We start from the raw sequence: 27,312 nt of genomic DNA on the forward strand, positions 1-27,312 counted from the left end.
GTCTCTCAGTAGTGCTGACCAGTTGCTGAAGTGTGGTGCAGTGCTGGTATGTTGCCACCACTGGGCATCTTCCAGTGCCTGGCGTCTCTCAGTAGTGCTGACCAGTTGCTGAAGTGTGGTGCAATGTTGGTATGTTGCCACCACTGGGCATCTTCCAGTGTCTGGTGTCTCTCAGTAGTGCTGACCAGTTGCTGAAGTGTGGTGCAATGTTGGTATGTTGCCACCACTGGGCACCTTCCAGTGCCTGAAGATCTGTCAGTAGTGGTGACCAGTTGCTGAAGTGTGGTGCAATGGTGGTATGTTACCACAACTGCAGTATGGCAGAAAGGTGACACCACTGTTGTATAGCAGCAGGATTAGTTCATTGGTGGTATAGCACAGGGTGGTAGTTGTTTTTTTTGCAAAGGTGTGTCATTATGGTGGCGTAAGAGCACAGAGGGGACTTCTGAAACATGACGCCAACCTGAGACCACAGTAGCAAGGAGGAAGGATGGCTCCACTGTAGCGTGATACCAGGGTTTGTTTCCAGTCTTATGATATGATATGATATTTTATTTATATCGCGCTCATACACAGGTGTATTAGAGCACGACCAGGCGAAGGGAGGGGAACAGGGGAGAACAAAAACAACGATCTTACTAGGCCCAGTGACATTGAGAACGCGCAAGTGCATGGGGAAGGGAAAAAGGGGGAAAGTACATGGAAGGGGGAGAAATTGGATAGTGCGGAACATAGAACAGAGTAAAATAAATAATAGTAAGTCAAAATAAAAATAAATTAATATAAGTGAAACACAGTAATAGTGCAGCCGGAAAAGTGGAAAAGTGCTAGGTAAGTCAGATAGAGTGTATCTGATAAATGCAGAAAAAGCAGCGGTGTGGGACTGTATAGGTACAGATACAAGCCCAGTGCAAGAGGTGGCCCTGAGGCAGTGCAGGGGGGTGGCCGAGTGAGCAGGTACCTGGGCCCGAAGGACAGAGGGTGGCCAGGCGCAAAGTGCCGAGAGAGAAAGCAAGTCAGCAGCAGAGAAGAGGAACAAAGGCAGAAGCAAAGAGGAAGGTCTTGAGGTGCTTCCGGAACCGTAGATGGTTCTCCTCAAGTTTCAAGGTGGCAGGGAGGCTATTCCAAAGGGAGGCTCCTGCCAAAGATAGAGAGCTACCCCCAGCTCGTTTCTTTGAAAAACAACTGACACTGAGGAAGTTAGAAGTAGAGCAGCGAAGGGCTCGAGAGGGGAAGTATTTACTGAGGGATAGCTGAAGGTATTTTGGGCCCAGGCCCCAGAAAGCCCTGTGGACAATGCAGAGGGTTTTAAATGTAATCCTTGCATCCAGTGAGAGCCAATGAACGGATTTCAGAGCTGGAGAGATAAGATCCCAGGGCTTGAGGCCAAGGACAAGTCTCGCAGTTCTGCCATAGTCTTCATATTTCTCCTACTCTGACGTTAGGCCACTGTGCACAGCTTGGTACCACGGTAGCAGAGCAAAAAGGATGTAACTAGAGGTGCTTGTAGACAATGGTCAAGTGTCAAACAGTCCCTTTTCCCCTTGTCAGGTTCATGTCCTCTGCCTGATAGCATTGTAAAATGGTGGCAAGTGTTCCGTTCTCAGGCCCATTGCCTGGTATATCTTCAGGTTCTGCTGTTATGTTGATGCGCTCTGCCTGTTTCCGCTGCAGTTGGGCGCCAATGACCTTGACTTGTGATATGCTATTATTTTGACATTGCTCCTCTTCTCCTGTCATTACAGCTCGAGTGAGGGACATGGGGTGGCACAGAGGGGTCTCCTCATTTCCTTCCTGTCCGTGGTGATTCTCATGGCCATTCTGGGAAACCTGCTGGTGATGGTGGCAGTGTGTCGGGACCGACAGCTCAGGTGAGTGGGCGCACTCCCCATGGATGGTCTGATTGTCGATCTTTTATAGGGGATATATATTGGTAAGGTCAACCGCTGCATGGCTCTGAAAAAAGGGCTGGTCTTTGGAGGACCACTTCCAGCTCCTCATCAGGGACATCCCTGCCCCATGAGAAAGGCGTTCCTTTAGTGATTGGTATGCACCCAAAGTGCCAGGCTATTATGCAAGTCTATGTAAAAAGGACGAGCATACTTGTCCTTGGCACCTAAAGGGTTAAAGAAGCCTGAGTCATGCATGCAGCGTCTAGAAGAGAACATTATAGCATAGCCAAAATATTCATATTCTTTGCTTTTGTTATGCTTTGCTCCCACCTTAATTGTACCTCACTACCATGGAATTCAATGGGCAGATAAAACGTGTTTATATGTTGTGTGGGTTAACTGCATAGCAGTGATGCTGCTATGCGCATGGGCGAGCTGAGAGGGGGCTGCATAGGAGATCAGAGGTTCCTCATACAAGCAAGTGAGCATGCTCTTTAATATTCGGCCTTGTGCATGTTCCCTGTGCCTTGTACGTGAACCCACAGGAGAAGTGAGAAATGCCTCTGAACCTAAGAGAGAGGCCTAACACTCAGATATCAACAGGCTGGGATGCTAGAGAGTACATCAATCTCTATGCCCTACCGGACCTGAAACCTAATGCTAGACTGGCACCCAATGACCATAACCTGAGCAATGAGGAAGTGTGTTACTGTATACCAGTCCTGTGAATAGAAAGAGATGGAGTGAGAGAGTGGACCACACTACGAGGTTGGCAAGAAGCCACTGGTGCTACCGACGGCTTGCCACCAACCCTGTAACACCGTTAGCGCCACCTGATATCCTGGTGCCACTGGGCTATCCCAAGTGGCAGCCGTAACGGTTGCTCTGCATTTTCATGGAGTCCATGGAAATGGGGACACGTAAGCACCATTGATAACGGTGCCATTGCTTCCGTGACAACCATGTCAGTAGGGGCCTGAACTCACAGCAGGTGTCCAGAAAGGGTGCTGTTACGTTGCTACCGGCACCCTTATTTCCTGACCGCCATACTTGTAATGGTAGCCTGTACTTGTGTGTCTGTGTGAGTAGTCTCTCAAACTCTGCAGTCTTCCATCTACCTCCTCAATGCCCCTCTACCTCTGCAGTATTCCTTCCATCTGTACAGTATTTCCTCCAGCGATCTCCCAAACTGCATTGTTCAGCCACTTGTGACATACTCCATGCCTCTCTTCCCAATCACATTTGCTGTGTTCGCACAAACTATGCAGTTCTCCCTCCGCCTCTGCAGTGATCTTGTCATCCCTGCTGTTCCTTCTACCGTTTTAGAATGTATCAATCCTGCTCAATGTTCCATCTTCCATTGCCGTGTCTATCACTTCCGCTGCGTCCTTTACATCTCTGCATTGTCCCTGCGCCTGCTGCAGTATGACTGCTACCTCTGCAGTGCTCTCTCAACCTGGAAACTGCAGTTTCTCTCTCAAAATTAGAAGGCTTCTCCCCAGTTGTAGTGATCCAGGCGCCTGTGCAGTTTTCCCCCCACTTCTGCAGTGCTCCAGCGACCACTAGAATTATCCGCCTGCATTTGCAGTGTTCTGTCCTGCAGCATACTAGCCACACCTGCAATATTCCCGCATTCTACCTCTGCAATAACGCTACCTGCTTGGCAACATTTGCCACTCTGAAACAGAAAGCAGCTTTGCCTGCGCTATGCTTAAAGGCTCCAGAATGAATAAGAAAACAGTCTATTTTGCAGCACCAATGTGTTCACTCGGTAATGTTCACTCCATCTCTGCAGTGCTCCTTTCAGCTCAGCAGCGATCTCCCACATTTGGCAAGGTTACCTGGAATCATGCATGCTTTGTTGCAACGTTACAAATGCACACAATAGCCCTCCTACCGTATGTGGTATTCCATTTACACGTACCACTTTTTCTCAATGGTGCTTTTTATCAGGCAGTAACTCTCCCAGTCACTGAGGATTTCTCTGTTGTTTAAAGTGCCTTCTGCACTTCCTTCCAAGTGACCACAGGTGCTCTGGTGTGCTCTTTCACTTTCTCATTAGGGTCCTACTCCAGGGGTCGCACGAACTAGATGTCCAGTTCTGGGTGACAAGTGGAAAGACGCTGGAGGTCACACATTCTAGGACCCAAGCCCCCCACCCCCTGTTTTCTGTCTGATTAGCTGGGTTGAACGGTTCTCCCTCTATCCTTAGGCAAGACGTGGTCTTAATGCCTCCCAACTCCCCCTTCTGGTTACTGTGCCTTGCTCTAGGGGCTAGGATGGAGCGAACGATAGGCCTGAGACAGCCTGGGGAGAGTCCCCAGGTCTGCCCTACCTTGACCTTTCAGGTTGGCAGGGACTTGCCACAAGGACATCACAGTCAGAATGACCCCTTTGCAAAGGTTGCTTCAGTCTTTAGAGCTGAAGGTAAATGTAGGAGTAACATCTATGAAGAATAAGTGCCCACAGGGCAGAGATGCCAAGTTCTCGTTCACAGGCATTGGAACTCGTAAACATAAAACACCCCTCAGACACATACTACTGTGAGACTCCAGGAAAGATAAGAGAAGAATGCTTAGGGATGGCAGACTGTCAGAGGAACCCTCCTACCACACACACAGTATGAAACTCCAAGAGAGCAGGCCGCCTCTACAAAGGTTGCGGCAAGGAAAGGAGTAGGGGTCGAAAGAAAAATATCAAGGAAAGATCACCCTGGAGAAAACCGGCCACAGTCACAAACGCTGTTTTGTTGAATCACACAGCTCAAACCTATTGCCCAAAGACAAACCCCTGGAAGGTGTTGGAAGATTATCAAAAGTAAGCATACCCAGAGGTTTCTAAGCGCGGACCTGGGGATCGAACCTGTGGTGCACTGTGCCGTCTTGCTTCCAAGGAGTGCAGGTTGCCCCTGAGCTATCCTCCCGATGTACCTGGTAATTTAGGAGTTTAGAGAGAGCAGGGGCAAAGAGAACTAGCATGCTGGAGGGAAAGAAGAGACTCCTTTGTAGGTTGCTGGAGGAGTGGGGATGAGGTGGCTGGGAAAGAGGAGGAGTTAAGTTGGAAGAAAGCAGAAAGGGTGGTTTGGAAGGAGGAAGGAGGCTATGAAAGCATCAGATGAAGTGTGGTAGGTTAGAGAGACCCCAGAGGTTGGGGAGAACAATGTCCCTCGGAAGAGAGAACCCCCAGAGGTTAGAAAGCGAGAAGCCCAGAAAATGGGAGGGGGGAAAACCCCTGAGATTGCAGAGAAAAAGATACCAGCGATTATGGAGAGGAAGATTCCAGATGTGGAGGGGAGTGAGAGGAGGGGACGGGAGAAACATAGGAAGCTTGGAAGAGAAGCAGGAGAGATGGTGAATGGCCCAGGGCTGAGGAGGAGAGGGGACTGCAGGAGTACAGGAGGAGATGGAGGGAGAAGAAACACACCACAGCAAGCAGTGAGGGAAGAAGGCCTACTGGAGGATGAGGAAGAGGACGGTCAGAAGGGAAGAAGCAGCAGAAATAGATAGTGAAGGTGATGCCGATACGCCCTTCTTCTTTCTGGTGCACCAGGGGGAGGTCTTCTAAGACATGGCTTATCATCCCAGAGGTGGTAGGTGTTCAGAGTAGGAATGGGGAAAGAAGTGAAGGACAGGAGAGAAGAAAGATGAATTCGCAAGGGACATGCACACTACAGAGGCACAAAGATCATCCTGAGTAGGGGATTGGGGAATAGCCAGCAAGCCCCTAGAGTTAGAAGTTGCTATGCTCTTTAATATTCTGCTCAAAAGCTCAAAAGAGGAACTAGATTTCAACCCAGAAGAAGTTAAGGAAAAACACAAAGCCTGGGACTGAACACAATATTTAGAAACAGCTTCAAGCTATAAAATAACTGCACACCTGCCCCCGAACACACAGAACGTTGGGGAACCAATGAAATATCTGATCAAATTCCCTGATAAGTTATTACGTGCCACCTACCTCAAAGCACGTTTAAACGTCTTAAAAACGAATTAGATATTGGCCTATCGGGGTCAATCCCTTTTTAGTTCATGTCGTTATTGTAAAAACGAAACTCAAAAAGAAAGAATGCAACATCTTTTGCTGCGATGTTCGGGAACAAGTCCACGAGAAGCCTACCGAAAACAGCATTTGGAAGCAGCATATACACGGGAAGAAGAATAATGGTGGCACAGAATGATCAGAGGGGACAGCATTCCATTGGTTAAAGCTACAGCGAAGATTCAACAGAGTATTGGACTCGAGCAAGAAAGGGGACATAAGCTGAAAGAAACATCAACTGGAAAAGCTCTTAACATTTGACCCAAGTAAATTGGACATAATCACTAATAGTCCCAAAATTGGAATCGGAGTAACGTTCATATTTGTAAAAATTGTTAAGAAACAATTACATTCAAAGAAAAAAGAAAAAAAAAGAAGTTGCTCCCTCCGAGAACCCTGCTAACCTGCCAAAGACTGAGCAGAAACTGTGGAGTCTCCCCTTGCTGATCGTCCCCCTCCTTCCAGTGGTCGCCTATATCTCAAGTACATCAGCAGGCGACCACTGGACCAACACTATCCAGGGTCAGAAAAGAAGAAGAAAATGATGCATACAAGATCATTGGGAATGAGTGCTGAGGCCCATTAATATACCAGAGACTCTGCATGACTCATTATGACCTGTGGATTGCTAGGCAGGAGGACTATGACTGTGAGACTGTCGATTCCAGCAAGTGCCTGCTGATTACTTGTTTCCCATCTGGAAGAAACCACTCTGCTATTAGTGTTCCAACTCAAGGAGAATCCATCTTGTTATTTCCTTAAGTTGAACCCCTTTACTCGTGTGTTTTTCTTGGAGTTTGAGAGGCACACTTTTGTTTGCTGACTCTAATCTTGTCTTGCCGCTCACAATCTCCAGAGAGGCAGCCCAGGTATTCGCGGGTTAGTAACATTTCCATTGCTGCTAGGAATTCTGGTCACGGTAGTTTTCTCAGGGAGCCAGGCATCAACTCCCCCCATTTGCTTAGTAGGTCAACCTCGGTTGGGGAGATATTCAGCAGTCTGGGCACTTCTCAGTGGGGCATGTGTCACTGTGGTGCAGTCCCTACGGAGATTGGAACTTCAAAGTAATGTGTTTTTTTGGTGGGTAAGTGGTGCAAGCTGGTTCCAACCTCTGTTTACCTGCCAGGTGGTGTTCTCCTCCAACCCTTTTCTTGCCTCACGCAATCATGCGGGAGTAGGCAGGCCATCATGTGTGTATGTTGCGCTCACCCTGCCCCCGCTTCCTCTCCCTGGTTTGCATACCTAGACAACATCTGTGTCCAGCCTCAATTTAGACTTTGTATCCACACATACAAACTGTCCATTCCGCAGAGCTGCATTCTTCTCTGAGTTCCTAATTCCATGAGTCCCCGGCCTGCATAACCTTCGTGCACTCTGGGCTTGCGAGCCCCCGTCGGCTGTTAACTTGGCTGAATAGTCTCCATCTTGAGGCACAAGGCTCGGTGGCAATGATTCTGAGGACTCTCTGTAGCCCAACAGTGTGTCCTCATATCGTTGGGTCCTTAAAAGGGACAGAGCCGGCGGTTCGCACCAAGTGGCAACGCCCTGCTTTGCAACCACAGTAGAGAGGGGTAGACTGGGGGATCCTCCCCACACTGGCCCTTGGTGCAGCATCAGTTAGCGTGCGCGTAACCCATCGCCCATGGTCTCCCCATCCCTTATACTCAGACCCATGCGGGTCAATTTCTCATACATCTTGCCTGTTCTTCTAACTTGCCTCTCGTATTCTCTATGGGGTGCCAACCCACGAAGCCTGCATGAGTTTGAAGACGCCGTCGCCGCGGACTACAGTATATCAATAACGTTGCAAAGCCAAGAATCACTTCACAACACTGGAGCTGGGTTTCATGTTCTGAGCCAACCAAGTTAGATGAGCATCTTCCGTAATACATGCAAATCCCATCAGATAATATTGTAGAGAGATGATGACCCACTTCTTAGCCGGACAATCTAGTTCGACCATTGTGCAGTCTTGCTCCTTAGGGAATGACGTATGGCTGATGAAGAGGATGGTTTGCAGGCCTCCATAAGGTTCTTAGAAGAGTCCAGATCCTAGCACGACCCTAGAATTGTCTGAAGAAAAGAAGGCTGACTAATGCCCACTGAAGCATTCAGCCAGACACTGGAGACGTGTAGCTTTTGCCAACAAGCCCTTGACTCCCATTTCCCTTGACTGATTACTGAAGCCTGTCACGTGTTGGCTGTCAGCTCCAGCGACCCTTGTGTTGCTGTCCAGGATGCGCTTCACAGCTTTGTTTGCCTGACATGAGAAGGAACGGCGAATATTTACCCAACAACATGAAGGCTGTGAAATACTTTGAGCTGTGCACACCCGGCCAGGCAGAGCAAGGGACGGGGCAGTTCAATCTCCCCCATTTTATCAGACATCCCAAAATCAAATCTAACCACCTGGGGTGAAGGCAGTGCTTTCTATGCACCCCAGTCTCTGAACATCCCATATGATCCCAACTCATACTTACACTGGGACTCATTATGTGGTTGCCAAAAATGTTACTGCTGAAACCATTTATCATTACCAGCACTCAATCCAGTGGAATTACCGCCAGATTATGAGTGGCAGTATTGTGGTGTAAATCACCATTTTTGGAGTCCATAACACTCCATGCGGATTTGTACAAATGTACCCTGAGCAGTAACTCGGCCACGGCAATCTGACAATTTTTGGCCTGAAACTGGAGGTTTACCTCCAGCATCTTCCTGGATGTAAATCCTTCACTGTAAGAGCAAACCTCAGAATTCGGCTGTTCAGTAATAATGGAGGTCATTCCGTTACTGCCAAACAAGTGATAGGCACGGAATTCCAGACACTTTTTCACTGCACCATAGAACTTGTAATGAGCCCCATTGCATGTTAATAGTTGGAGGGATTTACAAAACCACATTTTTACCATTACTCCCATACTCCCATTACTCCCATACCCCCATTACTCCCATACGCATAATGAGATGCAAGGAGTCGATCTAAGAGATGATGTCTGCACTCAGATTAACATTCACAAGCCTCCCGAATGAGAGTGGAAGTTTTACTTTAGTCTGCTTGAACCTTCCAAACAGGCTGGTCCACTGAAGGCCTGGGAATGACAGTGGAGGGAAGGTGGCCTGTCCGGCTTGTCTTCTGCAATCCTCCTTTGGACAGCACCAACATGTCTTCACATTCTTTAAGGGGACACTCCAGTCCACATTCTTGCTTGAATCCTTCAAGGACTAGCAACCTACCTTCTTCGCAGGCTGCCTTTGATCCACAGAGCAAGTGTGGTAGGAGTGTCTGCCTGACCACTTCTGTTGTAGGTTCAGAGAGTCCAACTATAGAATTAATGTGGGGGCTGTGAAGGCATTATGAAGCTTCCCCAAGTTCAACAGAGTTCCACAGGATGGTCTTCGGGTTCCCTTCCCCATGTCCAACCCAGTTCACAAGATGGTCTCAGGGGTCTCTTCCCCAAGTTCAACACAATTCCACAAGGCTTCAAATTCACAGTTAAGTTCACTTGTTTTGTCTGCCTTTCATTTCCATCACTTGCAGAACTTTCAGGCCGACCTTCCTCAGCCTCTTAATTCCTTTTAATTCCTCTTGGTTCAATCCAAGGAAAGGGTAAAGGGTCTAGGCGCAGTTGTCGGACCACATGGTCCACCCATCACTGGTCGCGCAACTGATGACCCATGGCACTTTACAACAGTTGATAATTCCTCTTAGAACTTCTTTGAAAACACAGGTTTCCTTTTCACATCTGTGTTCTAGGTCCACTTATTCTTCTGATGCACTCTAATGGCCTCTTGCCTTGATCAACATGTGATTCTCACACACTCTCCTTCGTGGCATTTCTCCTTCTGACTGCCACCTTGCCTTCACACTATTCAATAGTGGTTTGATTTGCTCACTTTTCGCTTTGTTTGAAAATGCCTTTTCTTTAACTTTGTTTCATTCGAAATAGCTTTTCACGTTCTGTTTCATTCATGCGATATTCTCATTGTTGTTCTCTTAGTCACCATTCAAACCTCATGCTTGTCACTTTGTTCGATATTCAAACACTTCATTTCTGGGCTTCTGACCCATTCATTAATGTTCATTAATCTCGTGCTTAAGCAATCGTTCCTTATTCAAAAATCTACTTTTACTGTCTTCAGACCCATTAGTCTTGCCTTCCTGCTTTTCCGGCCGCTGCCAGCACCCACACCATGCCTCTCGAGCTCCCCGGCTTCAGTGAACATTCCCCGTCACTCACCGGTGTCTAGCAGCTCCTCCAGGTGCACTGGTCTCGTTCACGGTTTCTCATGCGCTCCTCTTCCACTTCGAGGGGCTCCTGCGACCAGCGCTCGCTCTCCATGGTTTCCTTTGCAGAAGAAGGCGGCTTCACAGTGTTCCCCAATCCCAATGGGGAACACACGGCAAAGGGTTTCGTCCAGCTCCAGACTCTCTTGCCGCCCACAGTGGCCTCAGCATCTTCCTGGATCTTCTTCTCTCAGCGTCCTTTTCACCGGCCCATATGTTGCCAGCTTGTTGCCAGCTCCACCTTAGAAGGACACGCTATCTGACCCAGCAGCTCTCCTATACTGCAGTCTCTGCCTCCTTTTATACACCTACAAACATGCAACAGGTTGCAGGTATGAATGTGCAATTCCATTTGCCTGATCATAGTTATTGGGACAGGCCTGACCCTCAGGGTACTTTTTAGGCCTCATCCTCGTCTCAGTATTAGAGTGGTGAAATGAGCTGTTAGTGTTCACTACTCTTAGTCTCCTCTCCCTCGTCTCAGTACTCTGATGACATAAATGTGGAAAAATGAGGGGAGATGATCTATAACATCTCATAGAGGCAGGCGGAGGGTGAATCTAGTTCTCAATAGGAAAGGGGGGATACCGTGTCTCACCTGCGGATATCCTATCCCCGATCCCCAAGGGCCCTCGAACCTGTTGATACTACTGCGCATCTCCATCCCCAGGGTCAGGGCACACAAGCAATGGCCTTTCCCTGGCCACCTGAACAGAGGATTCAAGGGAGTAGATGTGAGGATAGACTTAGGTTTCTCACAGGGGCTATCCCTTAAATTAGGACAAATCTTTACTGGTAAGCATGACTGAGCAGCAATGTTGTACTCTTAAGAGTTGTGGAGAGGGAAGTAAATTACAGATCACACTCACAAAGACACCAAGTAAAATATTGTCCACACAAGAGAATACAGAAAAATATATGCCATATTAATTTGAATAGCATGTGTTCCAAAGTCAGTATCTAGCAACAGTAAATAAGCAATTTGAGTATAGATCAATAATGCTAAAAGGGGCACTGTGACAAATCAACTTCCGGGGGAACCAGTGGTCCAGGGATGAATATCGGTTTCTAACCCATCAATCAGTCCCACACCTCTAATACACCAGAAAGGATCCAAACCGATTGTAAACACAAGCATATTCTCAGCCTCCTTGTCCAGTTTTGGTAACGTTGAAGGAACGGCATGCTTATCTCTGCAAGCTCGTGGATCCTTGGTGAGTTGCAACACAGCAAAAATACAATTATTACCCAAAGATAAACGGGACTGTCCAGTCAAGGTTGTATAAAAATATCTACTTTATTATTATTCAACAGATAGTTCTAGCACACTACAAAATACAACCCACTCTGTAAAGGAACACAGAGGACAGACAGTTTCAAGAAGGAAAGGGAGGAACTCTGGATACTGACAGGAGGGTAATCAGCAAAATAATTAATCGCAATAGTTCAGAACGGGAGAAATGGGTCGTAAAATGTCAATAGGGGCCTTTGGAGAAGTGCCAGGAGGACAGAATCACAATGTACCTGGTGCTTGTAGAAGTTCTTGGTGCTCAACAGGGTCGAGTCAGTTTTAGGGCGTTTTGAGGTGCCTGCGACAGAGTTCAAGATGGAAGACAGCTGTGGGTATCAGGCAGCAGGCAATTCGGCAAACGAGGCTTGAGGGACAGCTACAGACTAGCCTACACAGCAGTTTGGGGTTAAGAATCGTTGTCTTAGTGCTTGTTGATGGGTCTAAAGCACTGGTCGAGGCATCTCAGACGTTATTAGTGACTGTGGCGTGACAACAGTCAGCAGTGCCGTTGGTTGCAGCTCGAGGGGCTCAACAGGCTGAAAAATGTCCTTTAAGGCAGACGCGGGTTGGCGCTTGTCGATGCACTCCTCCTAGCTTCTTCACTGGGCTCGTGTACGGCCAAAAGCTGAGGACAGTGTTGCAGGAAGCGGCCTTCTCCTTGGTTTGATACAGAGACTCTCTGGCACTTCCCACCTAGGAAGCTTGCTTGCTGAGCCTAGCAGGGCACGCTGTGTGGTGGCTGGGTACCGGTTCTGGAGCTTCTGGAGGGTCCTCTGGATTCAGTAGCTCCCTCTGTTCCGTCGGAGATAGCTAGGGGAGGGATCTTGCTTCCATCTTTGGAACTCCTGGCCTTCCTTAACTGGCAGAAGCTGTAAAACAGACTGTACCTTCAGCCCGGGTCCAAATGAGTTCTTCTTGTTACTCCTTGCAAAGTCTTCAGATGATCTGACCAAAAGAGGGGCTCAACACTCTTTTAAAACCAAATGGGCCACAGTGATTGGTGTAGGCTAAGCCTACCTTAATGAACCAATCCTGGGTCCCCACCAACAATCTCCTGTATGCATGAAGTCATAATCAAAGTGCTTTGGTTATGCAAAGGGGTGAATACATGTAATACTAAGTCCACCCATCTTCCTGTCTGTTGTGGATCAAAGAGGCTCTCTAGTTAATGGAGCTCTCTGTGGTTCCTGGTTAATGCGGCAAGTCTCCCTTGAAGTTGCAGCGAGAACAGACTTTCAGTCTCCATCAACTCACATACTCATACCTTCTGAATGGGGTCGGCCTGCGGGAATGACTACTGTAAACACATAGCTCCAGACATGGCAGGTCACTACCCTTGATACTGAGAGGACAGAGCTGACTGAGCTGCATATTAAAGGTTGTTGGGCTTTTCCTGTCTTTTGTTAGTCCTGTGACCAGGCCTCCAGTGGGCCTGCTTGATTTAACTCTGATTAGTATGGAAAGCTGCTACCAGCAGCTAAAAAAGGACTTGGCTGATCCATGGAGCCTTTGTTAGTTAATTAGGCTGGCCAGGGAAGAAGGAAGATTTTGCCCTCCCCCTTTTGAGATGCCTTGATGTACCCTTGGCTCTCATATTCCAACTAAATTTGACAGGTGGAACATCGCCTGAAGGCTGGGTCCACACAGAGTACACAGGTCTATGTGTATTTCATGCGGTGAGCATAGGAAAATGTGTGCGAATTAGCCCCACACCTTTTCCTGTGTTTGTTCTACACGCATCATGCGAATGGTTGAATTCCTCACAAGCCCAAAAGGAACCTCAAACACACATTAAACTACAGCTACACAGAATCAATTGGCAACATATTCATACGGAGATGTAGTTAAAATTGTGAAGAGAAGTTGGTTAAATCATGCAATACTGCTTTTAAACTATAAAATAAAGATTTAAAAGACCACCCAACATCTTAGAAAAAAAAGTACTAGTTCCATTATGAAAGTTCACTTAGTGTCCAAGGGTAAATCATTTAAATAGTCAATATCGCCCTCCCACAGTCACCAATGGGACAAATACAAAGGTTATGCCCCAGTAATGTTGTCACCATTGGTAGGCATGCATATACACATTTCCGTGTTAAGACAAAGGCAGCCACCCAGATGAGGACCAAAAAGATAAATCTAGGCCCAGGTTCCACTACTAAAGTGGAGGGGTGCCTTCAGACTAAGGACTTCAGCTCAAGATGAAAGCTTAATTGTCAGATGGGCATACAAAGGCATTGTCAAACTCGCTCCACATGCCCAAACGAAGAAAAGCAGGGACTCAATGGGGGTCCTACGACCTGGAGGAGCCTACTCACATGGATGGATGATGCGGCTGGTGCCCCTGAATAGCTACCGCAGCAATGGGTTCTGGTGTACAGAGCGCGTTCAGCTGACATCAGTCCTGGACTCTGGAAATGGACACACAGTCACGGACGAAGAACAGGCCCGTGACTCAGGACTCTGAAAGCAACTACCTCTTTCCAGCAAACCACCCTGAAGAAGGTTGCATGAGATGCAGCAGCAGACAAGACTTAGCCCCAGCAGCCAAATCTGTCCAATGACCAAAAGCAGAGGCAGGGTCACGAGCAGCAATGTCCCACAATGAAATTGTCAAAACCAAGAGCAGCAATTAAAGCCTGCTTGCTGTCCAGTTGGCAGGAGGAGCCTCTTCGCAAGACTATCAGAAAGTGGTGAAGAGATTCAGATGAGGCCCAGGGTGCAGTGATGGAAGGTGAGCTGAATATTTCTGAAACCTGAAGGGATGTAAGCACCTGAACAAAGTCCTGGTCGAGGGAAGAGCCAGAAATTAACCTTATTCGACTTGGAGCAGCAATCAGACTGAGTCTCAAGCAGCTTCCTAAATCCACTTGGCTACTTCAGATTCATTATCCAGTGGACTATTAAATAAGGACCCCAGACCTTCTACAGATATTCCCAAAACAGAGCCAAGGGCCACCCCAACCCTCCTATGACCAGGCGAGCAGCATTCAAAGATCTGGAGGCCATCCCATCCAGGGTGGCTCTCTAAATGCCATTCATGCCATCCAGCCAGAGTGGAGGTGTAATAGAATGTGTGACAGACCCATAACCCAAACCAGCATCAGGGGTTCTGCGCCACCCATGATCCTTGTCCCAAGCTACCACTGGTTAACTCATGTCATAGAAGCTGATCCCTCTAAAGTTTTACTAGCTATGGTCGTTTCTGTTTATCACGCAAATATAATGTATTCCCGTGTTGAAAATGGTATTTGAAAGGTGGCAATCTATTTTGCAGAGCACTTTCCATTAGTTGCCTACTGACTTCTTAAATCGATTATGGCTTGCAAGAGCATCTATTGAGCCTGGAAGTTGAATGAGGGCCATGGATGTGCATGTGAGGGTGATTTTTGAGGCATTATGGTTCTGTCATGTTCTGTGTGATGCACCTAAACCTGTCATTGTTCTCTTGATTTTTTGATTATTACCTAAACATAATGAATATAATCTCTTGATGTCTAGATCCAGTTAGTCTACGAGACCATCTTTCTAATCTTTCGATCCATGTTCTAATGTTGGAACATAACTCTGAATAACTTTCATTAACTTTCACAAAGCTCTATGTTATGTATCTTCTCAGCCACATCCATGTCTGGCCACTCCAATATTCAAGCACAACATTTTCCATCAATCTTGCACATCTACCTCAATACCAGTGTGAGCCCTAAACCAACCATTCCACAACCAATCAGGATGTCCCTCATGCTTGCCAAACCAACCTTCGAACACTGGTTCTCCATCCATAGAAATTGTGGTTTAAGCTTGAGTGTTTTCGTTCCAACAAACCTATTGGCACTAGATACCATAGCATGGATAGGATCTCCTGCCCTCTGGCTCCAATCTCTGCTTTCCCAAACGAGTTGTGTGGCCTGCTCATTTTTGCCAAAGAACATCTTGCTGCCCCGCAATTATACCTAACCTTGTCCTGGCCCAGGGCAATAAACATTCCATTCATTCCTAGGAACCATTAGAACACATACTCTAGCTACCTCCCACTAATGTGAGGCCTCAATCTTGCAGCACCCATGTCAGAGTTATCCCCAACCAGCATTCCCAACGCGTATTCGTCACCCCCTTTTCCCTCCCTTGAAGAGTCTGCCTATGCCCTCACATGCTTCCAGGCAGATCATCCCTCATAGTATGTGTTTGTGTCTCGTTTGTGTCTCGCAGGAAGATCAAGACCAATTATTTCATTGTCTCGCTGGCTTTTGCTGACCTTCTGGTGTCTGTGGTGGTGATGCCGTTTGCCGCCATTGAGCTCGTTGAGGACAAATGGGTCTATGGGGAGATGTTTTGCCTGGTTCGGACATCACTCGATGTGCTGCTCACCACAGCATCCATCCTCCATCTGTGCTGCATCTCACTGGACAGGTAGGGAAATTGAATCTGTGAAGGCTCCATCCGTGAAATTACTGAAAGGTATTTGAGAAATCGCTATGACTGGTTTGTCCTGTTCCATTCAACCACAAAGTGGGGGCTGGATCATTGGGATTAAGGATGTTTAAAATTAATTTGTGTTACACTTTCTAAAATTGACACAAGCGAGCTGATCCATGTTAGTGCTTAGTATATTTGCTAGCTGAGGTTTAGGGTGATAATTCGCTCTATGTGCATACCAAAGAAATGTATTATTCCAATATACAGTGAAGATCAGATGGTTTTAATTCACGTGTGCTAGGAATGTAACTCATCAATAGAATACTGTGGATTTAGCAAATGCTTAAAGTACATCATATGAAAATGAAAGTGCTAATTGACAATACTTTGACAGCGCGTACATCAATAAAGCAATGCAAAATAGTTCCACAAGCACTGGGCTTGTTTAATTAATGAAAATCCTTTTTGAAAGGCTAAAAAAAAGCTAACCCTGACTCCTCCTAATCCCCTTTTCTTTCAGTACATAAAATAATGATACAAAATCATCACTTTCCATTAACTCGTGGTCGCGTTATTTTACATCTACAAAAATGAATAATTAAACACATGCAATTGATGTAAAAAGTCTCTTTAAAGATTTCCTCTGGAGTGTAAATCTAGGCTCAACATGTTTCAGTCCTCCTGTAGCAATGGACCTTCATAGTTTTTTTTTCTTCTAATAGGTTGTTTGATAAAGCTGAGTTAATAGATGGAACCCAAAAAAAAGATAGTGTATGATATCGATTTCTTTTATACACTCAGGAGAGCAACAATGCTATACATAAAAAGTGTATATTTGAGTTTATTCTGTTAAATTCATGAAGATTGTTGGCTCTTCTCCATTAATTCCAATGATCTGTTTAAGAACTCTTCCAATGTAGGAGCTTGACCTGTGTAAGAGGATACATACTTTTATAAATATCAGAAATGCTAATTTGGGCAGGTGCCAGTAAGCCTACCATTACCCGCCTTTATCTTGATTGTCTGCATATCATCGAATATTATATTTTGTGGTTTTCAACAATTCCTCATCTGATTATCCCGATTTAATAGGAACTGGATTTATTCTCCAGTAAATCCCAAAAATGTTTTTATTAAAAAGATATATATGTAAAGGTGAAATTACTCCTTACATCAAGTTGTATATATTCTAGTTACATAAAAAGTTGCAAAGTTATGGGCCTGTTTCTGATTCGTTATTCTCTTCATGCTTCTTGCCTAAGTCTTCTCGAATGTTTTAATGTGGATGGATATCTAATGTTGAAAATGCTTGCTGCAGGTTTTTTTGTCCAAATGTGTTACCACAGAATCCAGGGGTTGGCTGAAAACTCCAGAATACCCCTCAAAATTCCCTCACTCACCAATATTGTTCAGGGGTCGAAATGTACAAAAGAAGTAATGTTCCCTGCTGGACTGCTCCCCCTCACCCATGCTAACCACAAACCCCCATACCCACGCCATATGCCCCACCCAAAAAAAACATACCTGGGTCCTGCCTTTTCTCCATTCCACCCTCCACCAGTAAGTACAGACTGATGCAAAATGCATCTTAAACGAAACCCATTATTTTCAGTCATTGTCTGTGAGGAATTTGACCATCCGCACGGGAGAGTGCGCTCGCCTGGGCTATTTGATTTTTGTTTATTTAAAAGAATGAATGATGGGAGATCAACCTCTGTAAAATATGTGGGGCTATTCTTGCACATATTTTCCATGCACACCGCACAGCAGAAAAATAGTCATGTACTCTGGGAGGACACAGTTTACCAGTGCCGCCCTCCCCTGTCATGTGTAGCTGGCACCTGACAGCTGTGGGTACACCAATAGCCTCTGGCCATGGGCAGCCTGATTAGCATTTCAAGGTCCCATGGATTTGCATCTCCATTGTTACACCTTGCTAGTGGCCGCGAATACTGAAGAATGTTAATTAGCAGGCCTAAGGGGAGGCCTGGGTGCAGGAAGTGACAATGGAGACCAGACGCCAACACCTTTTTCTAATGTAATGTGTCAACTTGGTACTAATATCCCTCCTTGGTATGAAAGGGCAGTGAATGTCCTGTCTCGAACCACTCCTTTCAAAGCAGGGAAGTATGTGAATTGTAGGAGACAAACGTCTGCCTGCAACCCCTTACTTCAAAGGAGGCCCATCTTGTGATCATGTGCCACATAGGGCTCAGTTAATTAGGGAGACACTTTGATGTACAGAAGACAAGAAGATGGTTGGGACTTAGAAGTTTTAGTTGTCATCCTTCCCCTCTCTGTTGCCAATAGCCCTGGTTCTGACCTGAAGCATCAATGAAGGTTGTTGGTGGAGACCCAGGATTGGTTCACTTAAGTCAAGCTTGGCCTACACCAATCCCTGAGCCCCGTTTGGCTTTAAGAGAGGGCTGAGTCCCTCACTGATCAGATCATCTGAAGACTTTGCAAGGAGTAAGAAGAAGGACTCATTTGGAGCAGAGTTGGAGGTCCAGTCTACCTTACATCTTCCGCCAGCGAAGGAAGGCCAGGAGTTCCATGAGGGAAGCAAGATCCCTCCCCTAAACATCTCACAGGGACCAGAGGGAGATACCGGACTCAGAGAACCCATATAGTAACTCCAGAACCGATAACCACCCAGCACACAGGGTGCCCTGCAAGGTTCTGACAGCAAGCTTCTTAGGTGGGAAGTGCAGGAGAGTCTCTGGACAAAGGACAATGCTGTTGCCTGCAATCACTCTCCTGAGCTTTGGGCCATCCTCCTTGAAAGGACACAGGCCCTGCAAAGAGGCTAGGAGGAGTGCCATATAAGCATCATCCAGCGTCATTCTTTTTAAGCACAATTTCGAGACAGTCAAGTCCTCGAACCGCATCCGGTTGAACGGCTGACTGTTGTCACGTTGCAGTCACCAGAGCCATCCGAGACGCCACTACCAGCATTCCAAATTGGCCAACCAGTACAGAGACAACGATTCTTGGCCCTGAGCCACCGCGCCGGACAGCCTGCAGACGTCCATGCAGCCTTGCTTGCCGAACTGCCTGCCGCCTGGTACCCAAAGCTGTCTCCCACCACCAACACTCTGTCTCATGGGCTGCAAAGTTCCCTGGAACCTACTCAATGCTGTCAAACATCAAGAACTTCTTCAGCACCAGGTACATTGTGGTTCTGCCACCTTGGTCCTTCTATGAAGGCCCCTAGAGACCGTTATGACCCGTTTCCCCTTTGGTGTTGAAACCAAACAACCTTGAACAGTAAGACTGATTACTTTACCAACTACCCTCCTGTCTGAAGATATTTTATACAACCTTGTCAGGACAGTCCTTTTTATCATTGGGTAATAAATATATTTTCACTGTGTTTGAACTAACGGATGATCCACGACCTTGTGGAGATAAGCCTGCCGTTCCATCCACGTTACCAAAATTGGACAAGGACGTCTTATAATTCACTTGTATTCCGATCTGTTCAGATACCTTCTCGTGTACTAGAGGTGTGGGGTTCATTGATGGTTTAGAAACCGATATTCATCCCTGGACCACTAGTGTCCTGGAAGTTGATTTTTCACATTGTCCCAATAGCATGCAGCTTTATGTACCCTCCTCTTTCACATGACCCACCATTCTCACGCCTAAAGGAATTGCCAAAGACTAAAGCCACCGGTCCCACCCACCCATTACCTAGACATTGAACTGTGCATGCAGCAATTTCACATTAGTGTGCAAACATAAAATAACAAAGCAAACGCTGAACAGTAATGGAGCAAGGCTATGAGGAGGTCGAGGAATGGGATGTATGTCCCAAGCAGGATATTGAAATAAAGAACACCACACTAGCAGCTGTGAGATGGCTGAGCATGGTGTGAAGCAAGAGCAAATCCAGCAAGTTTGGGCATAAATCCCCATTAAGGGGACAGCAAAAAATGAACATTCCCTTTGCCTGCCATTCCAGGAGTTCCCAGCCCAAAAAGAGTAAGGGGAAAGTGGCCAATTTTACTAAAAAGTGTAGGAACATCATGGCATTTAGTCCCCACCCACATTGAACTCTGCCATTGCCTCACCCTAACCAACCATTTACATTGAACTCTGCCATTGCCTCACCCTAACCAACCATTTACATTGAACTCTGCCATTGCCTCACCCTAACCAACCATTTACATTTTGTTGGGAAAATTTGAACCAAAAAAAGACAAATTAATTCCTGCAGTTTCTGCTTAAACAATGTATCCACTACTCTTAATGTAGTATTAATCCCTTGAGTGGGTAGGCAGGCTTTGCTGTAAAAGGCCCTCCTGGTGGAGCGTGGTCCCTCGCCCATTAACGGTAAAGTCCACTCAACCATGTAGGGATTAAGTCTATAATCACCCAGCCAACATCTGGGTGCTGATATAAGGTGACCAGACTTCACTTTGCCAGGACTGTCAAGGAATAAGGCCCTCCAACCCCATTCTATTATCTAAAAAAACCCTGTCCCAGTTCTGATAAAAAGCACAGGGACAGTTGTCAAAATCAGGGGTTCCATGGATATTATCAATATAACATTTTGTTTCCTATTTTTTTACCGCAAAATGACGTGGGAGGCCTCCTGCACCCCCCTGGCCTGTCCCAGTCCCATTTTCCCTATACCTAAACTCAAACTCCAATCGACCCGCTCCAGTCCCAGACTTTGCATCAAATGTACCATGCGACTGTGCACGACATTGCATGGAATGCAAAATGCTCCAGTCCCAGACTTTGCATCAAATGTGCCATGAGCCAGTCTCAGACTTTACTTCAAATGTATCATTCCCCAGTCCCAGACTTTGCATTGAATGTGCCATACTCCAGTCCCAGACTTTACATCAAATGTATCATGGCCAGTCCCGGGCTTTGCATTAAATGTACCATGAGCCATTATCAGACTTTACATCAAATGTATCATGGCCAGTCCCAGACTTTGCATCAAATGTACCATGAACCAGTCCCAGACTTTACATCAAATGTATCATTCACCAGTCCTGGACTTTGCATTAAATGTGCCATGCTCCAGTCCCAGATTTTGCATCAAGTGTGCCATGCCCCAGTCCCAGACTTTGCATCAAATGTATCATACCCCAGTCCCGGACTTTGCATTAAATGTGCCATGCTCCAGTCCCAGATTTTGCATCAAGTGTGCCATGCCCCAGTCCCAGACTTTGCATCAAATGTATCATTCACCAGTCCCGGACTTTGCATTAAATGTGCCATGCCCCAGTCCCAGACTTTACATCAAATGTATCATTCACCAGTCCCGGACTTTGCATTAAATGTCTCATGCGCCAGTCCCGGACTTTGCATCAAATGTATCTTGAGCCGGTCCCATATTTTGCATCAAATGTACCATGATCCTGCCCTGGACTTTGAATCAAATGTACCATGATCCAGTCCCGGACTTTGCATCAAATGTGACATGCTCCAGTACCAGACTTTGCATCAAATGTACCATGAGCCATTCTCAGACTTTACATCAAATGTATCATGGCCAGTCCCGGACTTTGCATTAAATGTACCATGAGCCATTCTCAGACTTTACATCAAATGTATCATGGCCAGTCCCGGACTTTGCCTTTAATGTACCATGCGCCATCCTCGGACTTTACATCAAAGATATCATAGCCAGTCCCGGACTTTGCATTAAATCCACCATGCGCCAGTCTCGAACTTTACATCAAATGTATCATGGCCAGTCCCAGACTTTGCATTAAATGTACCATGCACCAGTCTCGGACTTTACATTAAATGTATCATGGCCAGTCCCGGACTTTACATCAAAGGTATCATGCGACAGTCCCGGACTTTCATTGAACAACCTACTGCAGTCTGTGAGTTGAGGTCTTGGCTCACTGTTGATCCAATTGGGCTCAAGTACCTGAGTCCAACACCAAGCTCCGGAAGCATTATGTCCGGGCTTGGGTTTGCATACCAAGCATTAGGACAATCTGCAGAAGGCTGACCCCGCTATTTTGAATCAAAGTGGGCCAGTTTTATGACTTACTGCACTGCACAGCTGGCGCTCTGGGCTAGTGTTTTGGACCATTGTTCTTTCTATATTTCATGGTTTGATAATTCTTTAAACTCATGAAATTATCATTGATCACAATACAGAGTCACTGTCCAGAACCTGCAACCTGGAGACAACAGGGACGGATGTATCTGGGAAGAGTTATCTGGGATCAGTGGCGGACTTGCTAATCTTGAGTGCTAAAGGCCTGTATCTTCTTCCTGAATTTCCCATAAAGATCATTGTAGGCTCCGACCAATCCCGCACTTAAGTCCTGTTGCGTAGCAAACATACCAAATGTCACGGTAGGACACTTCTTTACTAATCAAGGACATGACTATCCCCATCTTTGATTGGGACTGGGGAAATATACAGAAATCTCACAAAAAGTATTGTCCCAACCAGAACGTTATTTATATATGGAACTCGATCACCGTTGTTCTAGCAAAGGCCTGGTAGTATTGGGCGTTTCTTTTATTCAATACCTGACTGGTTCGAGCCAGTGACCTGTTGGTTTTTTAATAGAAACATTTATGAACCATACAATTTGTATGCCAACCAAAGAAAACATTATGTACTATTCACTTGGTCAGTTATACATTGTCAAAATATTAAACCAAAACAACAAATGACAAATACAATAATATACAATTTGTTGAAACACACAAAGATTAAACAATATCAGAAATGCATAAAAAGTCAACAAAGTTAATTGGAGCAACCTAAAACAAACACGTTACTAATCAATACACAATACTTTGTGTGAGAATACGGTTCGATAGATCATCATGTAATGCCTGAAGAACACGTATAGTGCCAGTCAACATACAGGAATAGCAAATTCAAAATGTACGAATGAGCGGGTCTATAACTATGTGTACCTTGGAGTGTGGGAACAGTCGTGCGCTTGCCAAACATCCAGATAGCAAACACTGCATTAAGTGGTAGAAAATAATTATTACAACAACAAGCAGTGCAGTAACTTTGCAGAACATGTGGGGGTGGGGGGGGTGACATCTGAAGGAAAGGGCCCCTACTAAATTAGAGGGACAAAATGGTGTGCCACAAAAGTTGCAGGGACAAGCACTCTCCCCCGCCCCTAAAATTAGTCCCATGACAACACATTGGACTGGGGCCGGATGCGAATGCATTCCGTTTGTATGTTTCCAAGGCCTGCTTGTGCACCTTCAGTCATGGCGTCCTCCGCGCTGAACAGCACTCTATGACAGCCTCTTTGTTCCAGGTGTGTCGTCCCACCCGTCCCTGAGCGTGGGCTGGTCCTTCGCAGGTGCTGGAGAAGCTTGTGGGGGCATATGGGGTGGGGTGGCAGGGCTCCTGGCTCCCAAGAGTTCCGATGGCTCTGTGGGTGGATGTGTCACTGTGCAAGCATGGGAGGCGGCGGGTGCCAAGCCATCTGTCCCCCAGAACAACCGCCAGTTCTGCGCAGGCCTTCGCGGAGTGCCGTGATCTGGGCTTTGCCGGGAAATCAATCCCCTGGCACCAGAAGTGTTTGTACAGAAACAGAAGCTGGGCGGGGGCACCGTGTGTTTGTGAATAGTAGTGTTGGCATTCAAGCAGGCTTGCTAATTCTCAGTCTAAAGGGAGCGCTGATCTACTCGTCTGGGATGAAGTAGGCAGAGCTCACGGTGCCATTGCGTGAGGGTTGTTCACGTGATTCGGCGAGCTAGCCTCTGCTCTGGCTGGCCCCCTGTTAGGCCAGCACTGGAATCCTACACACCTCTCCCATTGCACGTCCATGCGAGCTGCCACGAATGAGTGCTGTCCCCAAGCCCATTGACGTCACTGCTCTGCCAGTGAACATCCACCCTGGCCTGCAGCACACCATGCCATTCCAGTTCTAAAGCCTACTCTGCTAATGCACAGCAGACCTGCTCCATGGCGGTCCATGTTATTCCACTGCTGCCCAATCCTGACATGCAGCAGCTCATGGCATTCCATTAGCCATAACCTGGCATTGCTCTGCCAATCCACCTTAGTCAATTGCAGTAAGATCCCTGCTACTGCAGCCATGGAGGCTCCCACTCCGCTGAGGCATTTCAGGATTTAACAGCTGTGCCCTCTGCTCTTTAATGCTCCCCGGACACTTCTTCACAATGGACTCCAATCCTAACCCCCAGCACCCACTGTTTTTCTAGTGGTGGCACCCACATACACCTCTGCTAATACACCTGGATCCTTATCTGAAGATGCGACATCTACTAATAAGGCAGTGGAATGCTCACCTCACCCTGCACGTGCACCTAGTCTAGGCACTGGCATTCTATCCCAGTGCTGCAACTCAGACACGGCCTTTTCAATGCACCACAATCCTGACTTGCATCACCGCTTTTGATTCCAATAGTGTAAGGGTCTGCAACCTTTAGCTCATCAGATCTTTTGGACTACAACTCATCCGCCGTAGCCAGATCAGTGAATGATGAGGGATCATGGGAGATGTATTCCTAATCATCTAGAGAGCCAAATGTTGCCCCACACTACTCTACTGATGAACCTCAAGCCTGAGATCCCTCTTCCACCTCCATAAAATTTCACGCGGCATGCATCCAAGCATCAATGTGTACTAGGAACTGGCCAATTATTGCATCCATGATTTTACACAGATTTAGCACTCGTGCCAGTTGGCCATCATGGACTGGGTTGGATTAGTAGCCCATGCAACTCCACCCTGCCCTGGAAGAGAGGTTGAAGTTCCATCCTGATGTCTGCCTGTAGATGTGTCTGGCAATTGGATTCTAAATGGAGTACGGCCACTGGAATAGGGTGCAGAGCTCCTAGGTGGACCAGTTTCACTTTGTCTACCTACAAACAGGCTCTTTGCTTTTCAAGAGGTCCATAGAGGTCCGTACTTCCTCCATCCATGCTGGTCTCTCACAGGGAGTTTCCCACAAGTGTTCCTAAACCATCACAGAAAGGCAGTCGTCATAGGGAGATCTCAGCATCTATAATTTGTATCTCAGCAAACATCCTCCCATTTGATTAGTCCTCCCGAACTCTACAGACTTTTCCTTAGAAGATTTACGGTGGTCTACGAAAGGATATATCCATCGAAAGGGACACCCAGAAGCGGATATCGACCTAGCCCGCCTGGCTGCTTGGATCCCCCTCGAACCTTCTGCAGATTTGGACAAGAAGGACCACATCAAGCTACACCGTGGCCTGGAGACGTGATGCAGCATGTGAGGAACAACAATAGAGATACTCATGTTATTTCAATGACACCAATGCATTGCTTTCCGTTAAAGTCTGCATAAGTCCTATGCAGCATGTCTGTAATATGCGCATAATGTGACACGGTCACAGAGGAGAAACTAGGCGATCAGGATTGGGACCGCCATCTGCCCTCAAGGCTGGACTCAAAGGCAGTATATGAGAGATCCCTCTTCAAACATGAAGCTCCACTCCAAATATCCAATCCAATAGGGAAACAGCTAGAGAAGGCAGAGGCTAGGTTTATTTCCCTACAGCTGTGCAGTAATACAGCAGAAAACCGTCATTGTTTTATCCCGGTTTTATTACACGGCACACTCCAGCCAGGGACTCCTTCCCCGACAATGAATGTGGCGTACAATGAAACACTTTTTTTTTAATAAACCACACGTTCTTTTATTTGAGTAGGCCTCCAACCTGTCTCGCACCCAAGCTCCACAAACAGCCCATGTCACAATGGACCAGGAATCAGGCCAGTGTGTATCAATAAGATATTTATTAATTTATTATTTAATGGAAAATTAAAATCAAACTATTTTACAGCTACTACTGTTGTGGTACACAGTTGCACTAATCTTTACAAAACAATTCAGTGAAGATATACTTTTACAATCCTCACACTCTTTAATGGCAACACAGAAAAAGAGCAAATTTAGAAAGCGATAACCCCAATGGTTTAGCACTCCCCCCCTGCAACACTCACCCCCAAAGATTAGCTAACTAGATTCCTTTGAATGGAAGGCAGTGGCAAGGAGTAGGGATAGAAGAGAAAATTGGATTTTGAGTAAAGCCCACCACACCAGGATGGGAGGCCTCCTAAGAAAGTGAAAACTTGTTTTTGGAGCAAAATGGCAGAATCGGATTTAGATTATTACTCAAATGGCTACTCACAACTGCTGTGGGACAGAATAAAAGGATTTTCGTTTTGCTATACTTCAGGAGCTAGGGAAGCTTAGAGACTACTAATCAGCATACCAGGGCAACGTGGAAATTAAGTAGGAGCATCGATTTTGGGGAGAAAGCAAATTCAAAAGGAAAAATACAAACGACAAATAGAAATGTGTTTTATACTGGATTTACAATGACAGGCAGCTCAGGGAAAGGGTATAGCTCAGAATAAAAAACGTGATTGTCATTGACATGGACAGAGGCACATGACAGATAGGCTTGTAGGCAAAAGGGACTGCTCTCAATGGGACTGCGGTTTGGGGTATTAATAGGACAGATGCAACTAAGAATTTGTGGGGTAAGGAACACAGTACAAGGGCAAATTTGGTTTTCAGTTACAAGAAGACCAATTCTATTGAGGCAACACTTTAATGACTATAATTATTAAAGAAGTACACTAGGGACACGAGGGTTAATTTCGAATTTTAACCAACTTGTACCATGAATTTCAATGGGGGAATTAATTGATTTACTTAAGAATATGCTAAGGATTTACACAGACACTGAGAGGTTTACCAAAGGGAATATGCTATCATATACAGGCTAAACACAGATTTTTCTATGGGAAGGTGACTGAATTACACTAGCAATGTGAGGTTGTCAATGTGAGGTTGCCAATGGGGTTATCAATGGGGTTTCAATGGGTGCAACGCTACACAAGGAAGGGCTTATGCAATTTAGGACTGGGTTATTTTGCTACTTACAAAGTAAGCCTTGGTTTGAGATTCTGGAAAGTCAGCTGGATCTCAGGACCTTCTGGACAGGTAGGCAAGGGGTCTGGTCACTACACTCTCCTTTGTTTGGGATTCTGGACAGCCAGCTGGATCTCAGGATGCTTTGGCCAGCTAGGCAAGGGGTCTGATCACTGCACTCTCCTTGATATGGTTGTTAAGACGGATTTCTGAACTCTGTCCTGGCGGCGCAGAAGTTCAGAAGGCCAACCTAATTACTTGGAACAGGGTAACCTCTGGATAAGCCAGACCAATCAGGGTAGCGATCGCAGCGGTCAAGACTAGGTCTCAAGAGGGGTGAGGGTGACTGAAAGCCCGCAATGAGCACACAAAGCAAGGACACTTACAAATTACTCCAAACAGGTGTTATATTAAAAATATATACACATTTATTCCAAGCCCTTTTCAATAATGACCGTAGCGAGAAATCACAATAAAACTCTAGTAAA

General features: G+C 46.3%; 1 protein-coding gene across 5 annotated transcripts in view; it reads left to right on the forward strand.

Annotated features, from left to right (window-relative positions):
* Positions 1 to 27,312, forward strand: part of HTR4 (5-hydroxytryptamine receptor 4) — a 1,746,991-nt gene that overhangs the window by 813,655 nt on the left and 906,024 nt on the right. For 4 of the 5 annotated variants that reach the window (XM_069651420.1, XM_069651421.1, XM_069651418.1 and 1 more), the window contains exons 3-4: positions 1,746 to 1,871; positions 15,719 to 15,919. In XM_069651420.1, coding sequence (XP_069507521.1) covers positions 1,746 to 1,871; positions 15,719 to 15,919 — 327 coding nt within the window. The remainder of the gene's footprint in view (positions 1 to 1,745; positions 1,872 to 15,718; positions 15,920 to 27,312) is intronic. The other variant, XM_069651422.1, reaches the window with a different exon arrangement.

The sequence above is a fragment of the Ambystoma mexicanum genome, chromosome 3p (genome assembly GCF_040938575.1).
Source record: "Ambystoma mexicanum isolate Mex_15411 chromosome 3p, UKY_AmexF1_1, whole genome shotgun sequence".
NCBI classification, from domain to species: Eukaryota; Metazoa; Chordata; class Amphibia; order Caudata; family Ambystomatidae; genus Ambystoma; species Ambystoma mexicanum.